This window comes from Balaenoptera ricei, chromosome 6 (assembly GCF_028023285.1).
Source record: "Balaenoptera ricei isolate mBalRic1 chromosome 6, mBalRic1.hap2, whole genome shotgun sequence".
NCBI lineage: Eukaryota > Metazoa > Chordata > Mammalia > Artiodactyla > Balaenopteridae > Balaenoptera > Balaenoptera ricei.
Window position 1 is genome coordinate 9,007,353 of NC_082644.1, and position 16,035 is coordinate 9,023,387.

A 16,035-nucleotide genomic window follows, 5' to 3' on the forward strand; every position below is an offset into this window, starting at 1 on the left:
CACCCCCTTGCCAGGTGACCCTATCAACCTGCTTGGTGTGTTGTGCTTTCCTTTTCTCTCTTTTAAAATGAGGTTTGCTTATTTATTAGCCTTGTTTGGGGAGCAGGAGGCATTGGTATGCAGGGAAGGTAATTCAACATATATTGTCACAAAGGTAGCAGAGAAGATTGAGTGGAAAATAGAGGAATTGCAGATTGGGAATAAATAGAAAGGACAGAGGGAGGCAGAAATCCAGGTAGTGAGGAAAATAATCATTTACCGCCCATCTCAGCAACCCACAATGAAAGTTTATTTATTTATTTATTTTTTTTTAAATATTCATATTTTAAGTGAGTGTTTTAGAAATTTAGAATGTAGTTTAGAATTTGTGTCTTTTTTTTTTTTTTTTTAATTTTATAGCTACTTTATTTATTTATTTATTTATTTATTTTTGGCTGTGTTGGGTCTTCGGTTCGTGCGAGGGCTTTCTCTAGTTGCGGCAAGCGGGGGCCACTCTTCATCGCGGTGCGGGGACCGCTCTTCATCGCGGTGCGCGGGCCTTTCACTATCGCGGCCCCTCCCGTTGCGGGGCACAGGCTCCAGATGCGCAGGCTCAGTAGTTGTGGCTCACGGGCCCAGCTGCTCCGTGGCATGTGGGATCTTCCCAGACCAGGGCTCGAACCCATGTCCCCTGCATTAGCAGGCAGATTCTCAACCACTGCGCCACCAGGGAAGCCCTGAAAGTTTATTTTTATTTACTTATTTATTTTTAATTTTATTTATTTATTTATTTGTCCATGCCGCTCGGCATGTGGGATCTTAGTTCCCTGACCAGGGATCGAACCCATGCCGCCTGCAGTGGAAGCGCCTCCGTGCTGGACCACTGGACCGCCAGGGAAGTCCCCCAAACGTTTATTTTAAAGTTCTTTAACTTACTGAAAGAAATCTTTCCTTGTAGAGCAGCTGTTGTCACTGGATGTGAATGATAAACTCTCAGTTTCCTCCAAGGAGGACTATCTTAGGCCACAGGAAACTGGATTCTGGCCATGACTGTCTCATACAAATCACTTAACCTCTTCCCTTCTTTTAGCCTCAGTTTCCATTTTTGTGAAATGAAAGATTTTTAAGTCATTGTTGGGTTCTAAAATAGGTTGTGCTTTAGAACTTACCAGAAATGATGCCGTTGTGTGGACATTTTGATTGTTCAGCATAGTGGATGATAAGGATTTTTGCCCATGAGTATGCTCATAGTTACAGTAACTAACTCACTTATTTAATGAGGGTGATTCATACTGTAACTCCATCTATGGTCCAGGAAACTAAAACATGGAAAGACGGCATTTTATTTAGCTTGGTGTGAAGAGTGAAGATAAAAATTTCACTTCAGAGAGATGACAGTAGCAAATAGCATTGTAAAATTTGTTACTGCCTAAATATTGGCTGTAGCATTTTAGTTCTGATACGTAATTATTCCTTTCTCTAGTCCTAAGTTTATAATTTAAATTTGACATCATTTATTACATAATTTCAAAATGTTAATTTCATCCATATTTGTTTAAAAGCCTAACTTCAACAGTGGTTTCTTTTAATTTGAAAATGTTTGGCAAGGCCATATCTGCAGAGGAAAAAAAAAAAAATAGGGAAAATATACATTTCTCCAAAGCTGTTTTCGAGGTTTTTAATATTATACAGTGAGAAGTTGTCCAGAGAGCATTGCTTGTTGCTCCCAGTCATGCAGTGGGTGGGTGGAAGGTTGTGTACACTGTACTTGTGTGGCTTCACTGAGGTAATTTATCCAGGCTTCTTATTCCTGTGACAATTTGTGATACTTCACTTCTTAGACAAGGGAACTACACTCGTAGCGCGTGTCCCCGCGGTCGGCGTCTGGCCTGGGCGCGGACTGTGGTGTCCTGGCCAGGCTGGCCCCCCGCGGTCAGGCTCGGGGATGTGTGTTCCCGTTCCTCTTCTGCCTCTGGCTCTTTTGACATTTACCTGTGAAGTAGCACCATTGCAGGCTTTTAAAAAGTTCCGGCTGTCTTATTATTGGTTGTGAGGGTCTCACTTATTTCACCCCCTGCTCTGATTCTCTCAGGTTTCCTGATTTTCTCACATTATTACCCTTTCAGTGAAGTTTCCTTAATCTCCTGTCCTAGGCTTATTATCAGTCCTATGTGTTTTCATTAAAAAACAAAAACAAAATATAATATCGTTTGTTTTATCCTTCTTGATTGGGGAATGCAAATACATTTTCTAAGCAAGTGAAGCTACCTATGTAACCCTTCAGTGTTTTTTATTTAACAAACATATTTCTCAAACCTGCATTTCCTTACCCTTGCCCCTTTACTCTGAGTAGAAAAACTCCGTTTTTTGAGTCCTGGATATAATACAGTGCTATAATACAGTTTTCGCCTTAGCACTTGTTGGGCTCTATGTGACTTTTGTCCTTAAACTAAGAGGTTCCAAATTTCCATGATTACTAAGTTCTTACGTTTATGTTTTATCATTTTATTTGCTTCCCATGTGGACTTCTTGGTGTTGTAAGGGTGTCTGGCTGCGGTCATGTTCCTCTCTTCCAATTTGCTGCACTGATAGACAGGAACACCTGATAATCCTCATGATTAGAAAAACAGCTAAAATGATCATAAATAAAGTGCTGTTCTCTGAAAGTATCAGATCATCCTTTCATGGACTTTGTTACATCAGCTTGGCTACTAGAACCTTTTTTCCTTGGTTCTTGAAATGTTACGGCCAACTGAAGACTGGTAGATAAATAAACCAAATCCAGGCAGATAACATATACTTCCTATTCTGTTCAATTTTTTGATTGTCATTTTCTCTAAGAGACAAGTTTATCAACAGTATTTGCTGTGATTTGACCGTCATTCAGAACTGAGGCCAGTAACTTTCAAACTCATTTTTAATATGTATATTTTATTCAAAACTGGCCATAATTTTATAACATTTATAAACTATTCAGCCAGGACCATTAACTAATAACTATTTCAACATCACTTCCATCTTCACAGTTTTATCAACCTTTAAGTTCCTTTCCATTGGTCTCTGTTAATTCTTCTCTGTGTTTTGTTTTCCAGATCAAATCCAGAGCAAGGCCTGTAACAGTCCTGGTTTCTACATTTACTTAAGTGAACTTTGCTAAAGGATAGACATTTCTGATATGAGAATCCATCACCAAAACTTTAGAAACACTTGCGCCTTCATTGGTACATTCTCTACTAGCTTGACAGCTTTCCCTTTGATTCTAGATTTGTTTTTCATCACTGCGTGTTCATGTTTTGACATCCTGTTTTAGAATTGTCATCTTGCATGTACCCTCCCTTCCTTAATCCCTCCAGCATTCCTTTTAGTTCAGTTGCTGTAAAAGAGATTGTCATTTGCATTTCTTTTAGGGTATCTGTTCCATTTCAGGAGCTAGCTTAGGGATGGGTGGCTGTGCCACGTATTTTGAACTCAGTACAACTCCTTTTTCTGAACTAGAAACTGCCACCCGAATGTGCTCTGCTGTGCAGAATGGGTTCTGCTGAGGGCAAAGCTTGGAATAGATCTCAGACCTCATGAACGTTGCCCACTTCTCCCCACCAGTTTTATTCCCCACTTTTCTGGTTCGTTTTCTGAGTTCCCATCTGGGATAGGCTTCATTTTGCTCTTGAGTAGCTTTCCTTTGGGGTCTTCTGTCTGGGTTCTACGTAATAACCAGGTAGAACCAGGAAGCTTCATTTATTTCCAGCTCAGGAAGAGAGGCGAGAGCAGCACAGAGCCACGCACGAGCCTGTCCTCCTGGCAGGAACAGGTTGCACTGACCGGACCCATGAGTCTGGTACTGCAGCCTAGGAAACTGGTTTTGGCGCCTGGTTTTGCATTAAATCGAAGGGTGTTTCTTTTTTTAATTTCATGGAGTCACTGAGCAATATCATATTTGAATGCCCCAGTGATAGTCAGTGAACTAGAACCCTTCTGGGTCATGACGGTACTTTGCCAAGTCAGTTTGCTGCAGGAAACCAAGAAGATAAGTGGGTCTGTGACAGTGGAACTCTCAGAACAAAGACTCTGGTGTCTAACCCAGAGCCTCACTCCCCCAGAGCCTCAAGACTTTATATGTAGTAGTTACATTTTAGAATACATTTACCATGAAGTTGACAAATGGGACTAGATTTGGTCCGCTGCTCACAGGGTATTATTGGTAGAAGTGGAAATTCCGTAGAAGTGAATTTTAAATTAGTTGGTTTGTGGGTTTGAAATTAAGTTAAAGAGTTTAGGGTTTTTAATAAGAATCAAGGATCCTTTGGGCGCTGTTTTTGCCAGAAGCCATTTAATTTCCGACTCCTATTATGTATCCTTTTATTTTAAAATGATATAGCTATTACAGTAAAAAAATTTAAAGAGAAAAATCTGAAACCCTTTCACCCCAATGCAACGAATTTTATTTGCATTTATTAAAAAGAATTTCATTCATTCAATTAATTATTGAGCTTCTATGTGTCAAATGCAGTATGTTCTCATTCCTGTGCTCATATGGGGTTTTGGAGCTATGTTTCTTAGCAGCATTTTTTTTATCCTGCATTTCATAATCCTAAGTATGTAGCTCATGTCTCCTTGAAGTAAACGGGATCTATTTTCTAAGTGGGGAGCCCAGAGGCCCAGAAATCATACCTTGAAGGCATACCAGTAGTAGAGCTGCTTTAGAATTGAGCTTTCCTCTCGATCTCCATGCTCAGGGCTGTTTCTAACATTAAGAGAAAGTCAAGGGTTCTGGTTCACTTATTTGATTTTTAAGTGATTTTTAAATTTATTTAATTGCAGTAATCTGTGAAGGGGAAACAGAAGGTCAGTAGTTTACAAAATTGTTTATTTCTTTTCCAAAACCCATCTTGCTTTCAGGAGTTTCATAGTTTATATTTGTATTCCTTATTTTAGAAAGAATGTATTACTGAAGGCATCATGTTTTTCTAGGGAAGGATCTCTCATCTCGGAGCCAAACAGATCTTGACTGCATTTTTGGGAAAAGACAGAATAAGAAGACTCCCGAGGTATTAAACCACATACGATTGATTTTTCAATGGTGTAGAGAACTATGTATATTTATTACTGATAGTACTTTCCAGACAAAGTTACCAAAAAAAACTTCTAGAGGCTTCATACAAAGGCTAAATGGTATCCTCTTAATAGTAATACTTGATAGATGATATGTATTATAAGGAACTTTAAAAAGAATGTGTGTTATCTGGGGTTTTTTCCTTCCTGGTGTGAGGACTAGACTACCTCCGGGAAGAATGCCTGTTGCTGATAGATTCCAAGGGGCCAGCGTCTCTCCCGTCTGCACGAGAGAGGGAGGCGTTGCAGGCAGCGATTTTGCCCGCTTTGCTCAGACTGCGTAGCTCTCTGGAGTATTGGCTGTGGGGAAGACTGTCAGACTCACGCTCAGTCCTGGGCTCTTCCACTTGAAAAGCATTTTGAGACAGTGTTGGATCGGAATGGAGAATCTGGAAGGGATTTAGATGTGGTATTTCCTCCATTGTACAATATTGTTTGTTTCAAAACTAGAAGACAAGAATCGAGTGACTAAACTGTACCCTGAATGGGGTGCATCCAGAATTCATGATTCTAACTATTAAATTGGGCTCTGTAATACAGCACAAAGTTCTTTGTGCCATTTCCAACTGTAAGAGACAGCCCTGGATGTCGTTTGGATATCAGAATATTAGGATTCTTAGAATATGCGTTTCTGGAGATAATGGGATAAAAATATTTAAAATTGATCTTATTGATATCTATGAAAATCTGAAATATATGGTTGCTCTCACTAGCTATGGTAACTATCACTCAACCAATCTGATGTGTCATACTCACGTTCCTTTATTGGTTCCTAGTCAAGGCCCTGATGACTACAGAGCAAAAAAGACGTGTTTCATTTATTTCTGACATTTCTCCAGACTGTCAGAAAATTTTCCAGGATGATAGCTATTTGTTACTTAATATAATTTTCAAAGACTTCAGAATTACCAGTTATTGGAAATTTTGTTTGGTGACTTCCTTTGTAGGTTAGGACCAAACTCCTAGTCTTTCAGCACTTTTCTGCCCCCGCATGTGTAGCCGTGAGGACAGAGGAGGCAGGCCTGGGCCCCGGGGCCTGCTGAGCGGCAGTGCCTGCAGCTCTGCTGAGTTACTTCCAGGCAGGTGGGTCATGAGGGAGGGGGCGTCCCGACTTGAGGCCGCGCTGGATGCTTCATTCACAGGAGGCTGTTCAGGGTCATCAGACAACCCAGCTTCTGGTCACAGCTCTGCTCCGCCCCTCCCTGGTTCCTGTGGGATGTGGGTTAGGCCCTCTGCCTGGCTCACAAGGACTTCACCCCTGGCTTATCTCAGTCTTCCCCTCCGTCCAGCGTCCTCAGTACCCTCAGGGATGCTCTCTGAGCCTCTGCTCTGCCCTAACAGCCCCACCTGGCCACACCCTGCTCCTTGACCTCAGCCCCACGCCCCTCCCTGGGCCCCCAGCGACTGTCTTTCTGTCCCAGCTCTCCCGGTCGTGTATTCCCACTGCACCTGCTTTCCCGAATCCTTGCCTTCTTGGATTACTTGATTCTCCCTGCTGCCAGCCTTCGTTGCCCCCCGCCCGCGTCCTCTCTCTCCAGCATCCTCTTTGAAATTGTACAGTTGAACAGATCGGGGAAGGAAATATTATTTATGGGCTTCTGGTAGAACTTTAAAAGAATTTATGTGGTAAGCACAGGAAAGCTTTTCGTTATAGGAGATGAGAGGTTTCTCATCCTCTGATCGCCATCTATTTGAGGGCTTACTGATGTTGGGTGCTATAAGGTTTTTCAACACTGTGCGGTACTTGACTTTTTGGTGGTATAGTCGTTTATGATCTTGTTAAAGTGAGCCATTCCCCTATATTTGAGGAGTTCCAGAAACAGTTCCCTAGTACTAGCCCAGGGAAAATCTATTTTGGTACACTTGGTATGGGAAGACAAACCTTGATATAATTCTGTGTTTTGTGCAAGAATGATATCCAGGCACATCTTAATCTCTCATTCTGCTGATGCATTTAAGATCCTGCTTGGTGGAGAGGCTGTGTTCTATCAAGGTGCAGCTCCTGCTCTAGAGCAGCGCTTCTCCACCACGGTTGCACGAGAATGGGCTGAGGAGCTTTAAAAAAACTGCTCTTGTCAGGGTCCCACCCCAGATCAATGAAATCCAAAGTCTGGGTTAGGGTTTGGGCATCAGCACGTAAAAAAAAGAGAGAGCCCTTTTGTTTTTGTTTTTGTTTTTTTTAATTAAAAGAAAAAATATCCTACCCAGATGATTCAGGTGTTTATTCTACCGTGTAATGAGGAGTAAGGATTGAGAACCACTAGTAGAGGCCCTGACGGGTAACTCTGCAGGTGGAGCCTCTGGCTGGAGTGTCAGGACTATTGCCTAGAGCAGGGCTTCTCAATCCTCATGTGTACACAAATCCTCTGGGACTTTTGTTAAGCTGTGGGTTCTGTTTCACAAGGGCTGGGTGGGACCTGAGATTCTGCATTTTTGAGGAGCTCCCGGGTGATGCCGCTGCCGCTGGTCGCACTGCCGCATGTGCCGCAGGGAGCGCGTGGGGCCTCTGCAGTGTTTTGTTTTGTTTTTTTAACATCTTTATTGGAGTGTAATTGCCTTACAATGGTGTGTTAGTTTCTGCTGTATAACAAAGTGAATCAGCTATATGTATACATATATCCCCATATCTCTTCCCTCTTGCGTCTCCCTCCCTCCCTCCCTATCCCACCCGTCTAGGTGGTCGCAAAGCACCGAGCTGAGCTGATCTCCCTGTGCTATGCGGCTGCTTCCCACTAGCTATCTGTTTTACGTTTGGTAGTGTATATATGTCCATGCCACTTTCTCACTTTGTCCCAGCTTACCCTTCCCCCTCCCTGTGTCCTCAAGTCCATTCTCTAGTAGGTCTGTGTCTTTATTCCCATCCTGCCCCTAGGTTCTTCGTGACCTTTTTTTTTTAGATTCCATATATATGTGTTAGCATACAGTATTTGTTTTTTCTTTCTGACTTACTTCACTCTGTATGACAGACTCTAGGTCCATCCACCTCACTACAAATAACTCAGTTTCGTTTCTTTTATCTCTGCAGTATTTTACATTTGACATACACATGCATGTGTATATGTACTTAAATCTAATCACATTTTTTAGGCACCAAATAAAACGCCTGTCTGTAAAGCAGTCACTTTTAAGTTTGTCTTTTACACACATATAGATTTTCATATATTGAGTTCGCTTTTATCGAGGCATACCTGTACCTTCCTTGTTGCTAAGTAAACCATTGCTAAGAAACCTTACCATGATAATTACAACAGCCCTTCTAGCTGAGGGCTGGAGTCCTTTGATCAGATCTGTTTGAAAACATAACCTCTTTTGGCTCCTGTGTTCAGCTGGAAGGAATATTGCTTTGTTTTACTCCCTTGACCCCCATAGCAACATTGGCCTCAAGTTAATCTTTGGCATTGCCAAGGCCAAGGCGCTGCTGGAGGTCAGATTCTGGAGTCTCAGAAACCATGGTGGTATGAAATGTTAAAGCGGTAGTACCTCTCTGGGTGCTTTGGATGAGGTGCTGGTATTGATCCTGTCTTTGCATCTAGGTTTAAAGAACCTTGGGCGTTGTCCACATCAGGCTTGGGGAGCATCATACCTCTCACGTTAAGCCCAGCCCGCTGATTTCTACAACCCCGGGCTGTTACGATAATAGAAGTTACAGCTTTATTAAGCATCTGTGTGCCAGGCACTGTACTAGACACTTATTTCTCTACTTAATCCTCATAACTATCTTATGAAGTAGGCATCATTATCGACCTTCTTGCAGAGAGGCTCAGAAAGGTTTGTTACCAAGCTCCGAAGTGGCACAGATGGGATTGAAATCCAGGTCCCTCTGACACCAAAGTCAGTGTTCTTTCCCCTATACCACACTACTACCAATGTTAATTAACTTTTGTTGTGTTTAAAAAAAAAAAAAAAAATCTGCATTTTTAATGATCTAGTTATGATGTAGCAATTTTATTTGAGATTTTGCCAGAGACATAAATAGTTAATACTTTATCAGAACTTTGTGGAAAAATGATTCTCATTTTGCTGAAAATAATAGTTTAAGTTTCAAAACGTCACTACCTTGCCTTCGATCAGAGTTGAACTGTTAGGGGTTCGGAAGCATATTACCAAATGCCTGGGCCAGCTTTGGGAACATTTTACTTTGTCATTGGAGCTGTAGGCAGGCTGAATTAAGAACAAGCCAGCTTGAGTTCCTGGAGCATAGATACCATGTTACTTGTGTGTTTTCTGGTCTCTCAAATGAACTGAATGATCTAAATACACACAGACACACACACACACACACACATACATATCCCCAAAACATTAGCAGCCCTTAATTAATACCAGTCATGAGGTTTTTTTGGCTTTTTGTTTTTTTAAAACTTTTAATTTTGAAATAATTATAGATTCACAGGAAGTTGCAAAGATAGTACAGAGGGGTTGCATCTTATTAACTATCATACAAGATGAAAACTAGGAAACTGATGCTGGTGCGGTCTGTGTGTAGTTCTGTGCCATGTCATCATGTTTGTGGATCCTGTAACCACTGTCGAATTCAGACACAGAACTGTTCCCTCACCATGAACGTCTCCCTCACGCTGGCCCCACTTACAGCCACACTCCCTCCACCACAGTCCCTCCCCCCAGCAATCACTGCTGCCAATTGAATTGTCTGATCTGAAATAGAATGTCACGTATAGGGATCATTGGATCTCTCACAGTCTGATGCTCAGTCCGCTCATATCAGTAATGATCAATACCCAGGTTTTTAAGGGCTGATTGTAGTTTCAGTGACCTGCCTCCTGCACTTTTCCATGCTAGATTTTATGTCTTCTATCTCATGGGTCTTTCGAGAACGCCTTGTAGAATCAGGTCATTTGATGTCTCTAAAATCAATCCTGTTTGCCAGAAATTGGTTTTCCAACATTGCATTTCACTCTGGAATAGTTTTTCACAGGCTTGACTGTTTTTCACTGTGGTAGAAGTTAAAGCCTTCCTGTCTCTTCAGGGACTACACTCTGACTATATTCATGGGAAGACGGTAACTCTGGGTTGGAGTACGCCTAAACTGGAGATGTATGCACTTCCTACGGAGACAAAGAGATGATTGAATATGTTGAATTGAAATTACTAGGGCCCCATGAGACCCGCCGCGGGTACTTGTGCTGGCCAGTGCCTGCTGGGAGTTAGAGGCACAAGTATGTGTGTGTGTCTTTTCTCACTTGGTTGCAAGTTGAAGTTGGAGATACTGAAAAACAAATTCTGTTAGTTCCTATCTCGTTGAACTTCCTGATACTCCTTTTTTTTTTTCCCTTCTCTCATTTTTTCCCTCCCCCACCTTCCCAGTTTCCTTCCTCTATCCAGCTTGTTTCCTGATTCAGCCTTATCACTAGAGAAAATACTCCTAAACCATAGCGAGGACTGAGAGTGTGTTACCAGCACTTCTACTTTGTTTCTCTAAACAACACGCTACTGGCATAGGCTTTGGGCCAAATAATTGTCATTTTCTTCACCCTTATAACCTGATTGAATTAGAAACCATGTACTTCTTATGTTCTCTCAGGATACCCAGCTAATGATCACTTGCCGTGCATTCCTCTGATAGCTTTTGCTTTTTGAACCAAAGCATGACTTCACTGTGGTTTGTGTCCCTTTCTCATTAATCATCACCAATCCCCTTTCCCATTTCTTGCTGATTGTCAAATCTGAAAACTAACTTCCAAGCAGACTCTTCTCTTTTGGGTGGTTGAATTCATGGGGTATTTTAGACCAGTCTTTCTTCTAGTTCTGTAGACTACCCTAAATAACTCAGAGGGAAGATCACTGGGGAAAGAAGTCTCTCTCTCTCTCTCTTTCTTTTTTTTTTTTTTTTTTTAAATTTTTTACTTGAAACACCTTTGAAATGAAGGCTGTTTCTCACTAGTTCTGAATTTTCATGTTCATAATCCATATTTGTGAACTGGGTTGAGTTTTGTAAATGGCTCACCAGATGTGGGCTCTTAACTTTGAATGTCCCCACTTCCTGCAAACCTCTCTCACTCTGCCTCCTGCCTCACCCAGATCTGCATCACCATTCAGAAGGTGAGCAGCTTTCCAGCCTAGTGCTTGCTTAAGGTAATCTTATGATGAAGAACCTTTTAGTCAGAGATAAATTTAAACTAAACCCACAAACAAGCTAAATAATACATTTATATATACTACTATATAAATAGTACTAATAAATAACATTATTTTAAATAATGTAATTGTTATAATAATATAATGTATTTATTAACACTAATAAATGATATTAATACTATATAAATAATACATTTATATAGTTTGTTTTTTGCCAGCAATGATGACGTCAGTAATTCTTGTCAGCATGTGTTTTTTTTTGTTTTTTTTGTTTTTGGCTGCGCCACATGGCATGCGGGATCTGATCGAACCCGTGCCCCCTACAGTGGAAGCACGGGGTCTTAACCACTGGGAAGTCCCAAGTGTTTTGACCATTGATAACAGAATCAAGATTCAAAATAATCTCTCTAAGCTGGGACATTTGGCCAAAACTAAATAGATGAAATTTTGTGAAGATATGTAAAGTCTCATTTAATCCTTGGAAAAAATTAATCTGGTAACAGTTGAATGAGAATTAACTTAGAGCCTGGGACATGTAACCTCACCACAAGTTTAACCTAAGCCAAAATATGCAGTGTGACAACTGTCCTGAGTGCAGGCTTGGGCTGCTTTAGAAGCAGCTGAAAGCAGCAGGTGTTTGGGGTGTTTTCTGCACTGGTGACTGTATTTGAACTGTTCTGTTCAGGCCTGGGCCCCGTATTTTATAAGAATGTGTTCAGAGCATGGCATTAGGGATAGAGGTATCTGGAAAGCATGCTATACACAGGAACAATCAGATGAGCACTTAGGAAATTCTGCCTGGACTACAGAGAGATCCTGACTTCGAACTTTCAAACTTTTGAATGGTTTCAGTGGTCCCCTAGGAAAGGAACAGATTTGTTTGGTAAACTTCAGAGGAGGAACTAGTACTGATGGATGAAATTCACAGAAAGATTTCTACTCAGAGAAGGGAAGCAGCATGGGCCGTCAGAGCTGGCCAGCTGGATAGGATGTACCTCGTGGTTAATTTCCTGGAGGGATTCCTGTAATAGGTGAGAGTCTGAACTACGTGCATGTGAGCTCTTCCAAGTCTAAGGTTCTTTGATTTTGGAGGAAAGAGAACACATGAAATACTCACATTTGAAATGGTACTTGACTTGAAGTTTTACATTTTCCTAGACTACAAAGGAAAGAACATTACTTGATTCCTCTTCCTTATTCTCATGTACTTGGGCAGTTTTGACTTTATCTACTTATGGTCTTTATCCAGGAGATGAATGTGAAAAGTGTTTGATGTGTTCAAATACGAAATTAAATAATAGTGAGGTGAAATAGCAAGTTGTCCTAGAGATTCAAGACTTAAAAGAGTTATTAGGAATGGTGAGTGTCAAGGTGAAGGTATCCTGTCAAGATAGTTGTTGTGGATATCCCTATTTTATCTGTAAACTTCATGTTCTTATTTATAAAATGAGAGTGTTGAATTGTATGTTCTTATAGTAGATTCTGTTTTCCAAAGATGGCCTCAGTGATGCCTCGCATTCCACATGCTCTTCTAGATTGACCCCTGCCGGTTTCTCGTCAGAAGATGGAGCCCAGTGCCCTCCGCTTCCAGGTGGGCGGGCTTGTGACTTGCGTGTAGCGGTGGGGATCTATGTGACCTCTGAGGCTTCGTCAGCTAAAATTCTTGCTCTTGAAGCCTTCAGCCTTCATGTAAGCAGCCCAGCTGCCATGAGCCCCCAGATTGTCAGAAAGCCCAGAGCCCAAAGTAGCCTGCACGGAGAGACCGTGACACAGAGAATGACGCGGGTACCCAAGTCTACACAAAGAGCAAGAAGTGCCTGGCCAGCCCCCTGCTATGCCAGCTCTAATCCCTTTTTGACAGTAGCCACATTAGAGACCCCAGGCAGACCCAGCCAGCCAGGCTTTTCCTTGAATTCCTGGCCCAAAGAAATAGTGTGCTAATGAAATGGTTGTTCTTGTTTTAAGCCGTTCCTTTGGCGGGGGCAGGGCGTGGGGTTATCTAGATAACTGAAATGGCTCTTCTAGGACCTGTCATTCTACGGTTCTGTGATTATCCATTGATGGTAAGCCTGGTAGAATTATCTTAACCAAGAGACGGAGGAAGTGATGTCATCTAATGAAATGTTCTCTTTTCTCTGGTTTCTTCTAAAGGGAGGCTCATTAAGTGAAATATAGTATTGAGAATAGACACTTCAGAGTTTCATAAACCTGTATTTGAGCCCATGAGTAGTTTGAAGACTGTGTGGTTTGGGGTAAGTTATTTAACCTCTCTGAGTCTCAGCTTCTTCCTTCATAAAATGGGGATGATAACATATCCAGCAAGGATGAAATAACAAGCCATGTGGAGCTCTTAGCAGAGTCCCTCGCGTACGGTAAGTGCCCAGTGCATCTGAGCTGCCGCTGCTAAGCGCACTGTCATCACTGGAATTAACACTCACACAGTTACGATGGTGATTAATAACTCCCACTGGACGTTTAGAAATGTGAACATTTTAATCCAGTGTACACAGTCACGTGCTGACTGACATTTAATATAAGTGTACTGACTAAACCCACTCATTGCCAATGAGTCCTCCCTTAAATTTCTCTAGCAGAGAGGCTTTTGTTGTCATTTTGCCATTACAGCCATTAGAGAGGACTTCTTAGCACATCAATTCTGTTTTAATTAACATTTAAGATAGGTAATGACTGAGGTGGTAATCTTCCTTCTAATATGATGTCCTGTACAATTTGGGGGAGAGGTATAGGCATTTGTTTAGAGTGTAAAGAACTCATTGCTTTAAAAAAATGAAGGAAAACTGAAATGGAAGCTTTTTATTGTCATCGTTTATTGAGTATCCATGGAGATGATGGTAGTGAAGTTAACAAAATGTTCAAAATGGATTTCGTGCTGTTGCTAGTCCCAAAAGATTTATAGTGTTTTAGTACCTTTAGAGTCTGTTTGTTCATATAAGGATAATGGATCCCAAGGACAGAAAGACCCTTAGGATCATCTAGTTTATGCCCCTGTACCCAGCAGGACTATTTCTGTCATCATCCTGGAAATCAGTCTGATTCCATTAGCACTAGAAAGGGAAAACATTTTTAATGTGAATTTCAGAGATTAAGTGAGATATAAAAAAATGTTCCCATTTAAAGAGGGTGTGGACAGTACAGATTATCTAGAGAGGTCCTAGAAAATTTAACTTTTGCAGACATTTACCAGTAGAATCAAATGCCTAAGAGAATTGAGGGACAGTCTATTTAAGAGGTATCAGGACGCCATTATCCTATCCTTTCTTTTCACTGAAATCCATCTAAGCAACATAACATCCTTGGAGATATGAAAACTAAGACAAAATAGTAAATAGTTTACCAGGGATATTAAGTTTTGAACCAAGATGATTCTTTGTACCTAGTATGACCTTTACTTCTAATGATACTCTGGAAGTCAGACACAAAAGGTATTCTCTTACAGGTTATGTATAGTTCTGTTTTCTTCTCTTCCACAGAAAGTATAGTTTCTTGGTACTTATTAATGGAAAAGCAGGAAAAACTTCAAAGTTATAAACATTTAACCATTCTGTAATTGTTTATTGAGTACCTAGTGTGTCCCAGTCATTACTCTAATTGCTGAAGCTACAGGACAATAGGACTCGGCTCCGTCTCAGAATGCATGGTCCTCTGCTGGAGGAGATGGCCATAAAAACACCTTGACCATGATGTAAAAAGTTATCTGTGAGAATCTAATACGTAGAATCTTTTCTACAGAGTAATTTTCCCAGAGCAGCTTGAGTGATCTTTTGAAAATGGGATTGAGATCATGTCACTACTTTGTTCAGAACCCTCCGAAGTTTCCCTGTCACACTCAGAGTAAAAGGCCAGTCCTTACAGTGGCCTGGAGTCCCGCGTGACCACACCCACGCCTGCCCGGCTCTCACACGCGCTCTCACTGTCACTGCCATGCTCACCTCTGGTTCTCCCTGCCTGCTCTGCTCTTGTCACTCTGGCTTCCTTGCCGTTCCTCCAGTAGTTCAGGAGTGTTCCTGCCTTAAGTTTCAGTACTTGGCGGCTCCTCTGCGTGGAATGTTTGCCCCCTACCTCCTTCACGTTTTTGTGCAAATGTCATCTCACTTGGCCTTCCTTGATTTACCCTGTTTATAGCTGAAAACACAAACAATAACAACAAAAAACCCTGACACTCCTGTACCTTCTCCTTTGCTTTATTTTTCTCCATAGCAGGAATCCAAGATTCACAAAATAGTAACAGTGATGGCGGAGGTGGTAAATCCTCTTCAGGACAAATGAGACGTGTTTGTGATCTCATCTGACACAGACTGCTAGTTTGTGATCAAGTGGAATTGCACAGCAAAGACTGGCTGCTTAGACCTGTCTTGCTGAGTGTGCTCAGCGGTGTAGTAAGCATGGTTAAGATGTGCTTCCTGTCTCCTGCATATGTGAATACTCACATCTGTCCTCTGTAGGAGCTCATATTCCGCTGGTATTTGAACGTCTGCTTCTCCCTGCTTTGGTGCCTGTCAGGGGCGTGGAGAAGGGTGAGAAGCTTAGAGAACTTGGAGCGCAGTGGGCAGCTGCCTGACTGTGGTGAGGTCGGTGTGTAAATAGTGCCTTCGATCAGGTTCCTTGCTAGCCTCGTCTAATGCAGAGTGCAGGCGAGATCGTTCCAAGTGAGGAAGAAGCATTGCAGAGCTAAGTTTTCTATTGAGCACAGCTTTTGATAAAAGCAAGAGGAGCTAGATATTGACTTTTTGGTGCCTGTTCTATCAGTGGTCTGTTAATCAACAGAGAATAAATTATTGCTCTTCAGAAACAGGAAAGGATCCCCCTTGGCTTGAACGCGTTTCCACCTTT

The 16,035-nt window shown here is 41.6% G+C and overlaps 1 protein-coding gene across 2 annotated transcripts in view; it reads left to right on the top strand.

Moving 5' to 3' along the window:
- The window catches only part of PINX1 (PIN2 (TERF1) interacting telomerase inhibitor 1), an 80,487-nt gene that overhangs the window by 19,944 nt on the left and 44,508 nt on the right, over nt 1-16,035 (top strand). For both annotated transcript variants that reach the window (XM_059926796.1, XM_059926797.1), the window contains exon 6: nt 4,948-5,024. In XM_059926796.1, coding sequence (XP_059782779.1) covers nt 4,948-5,024 — 77 coding nt within the window. The remainder of the gene's footprint in view (nt 1-4,947; nt 5,025-16,035) is intronic.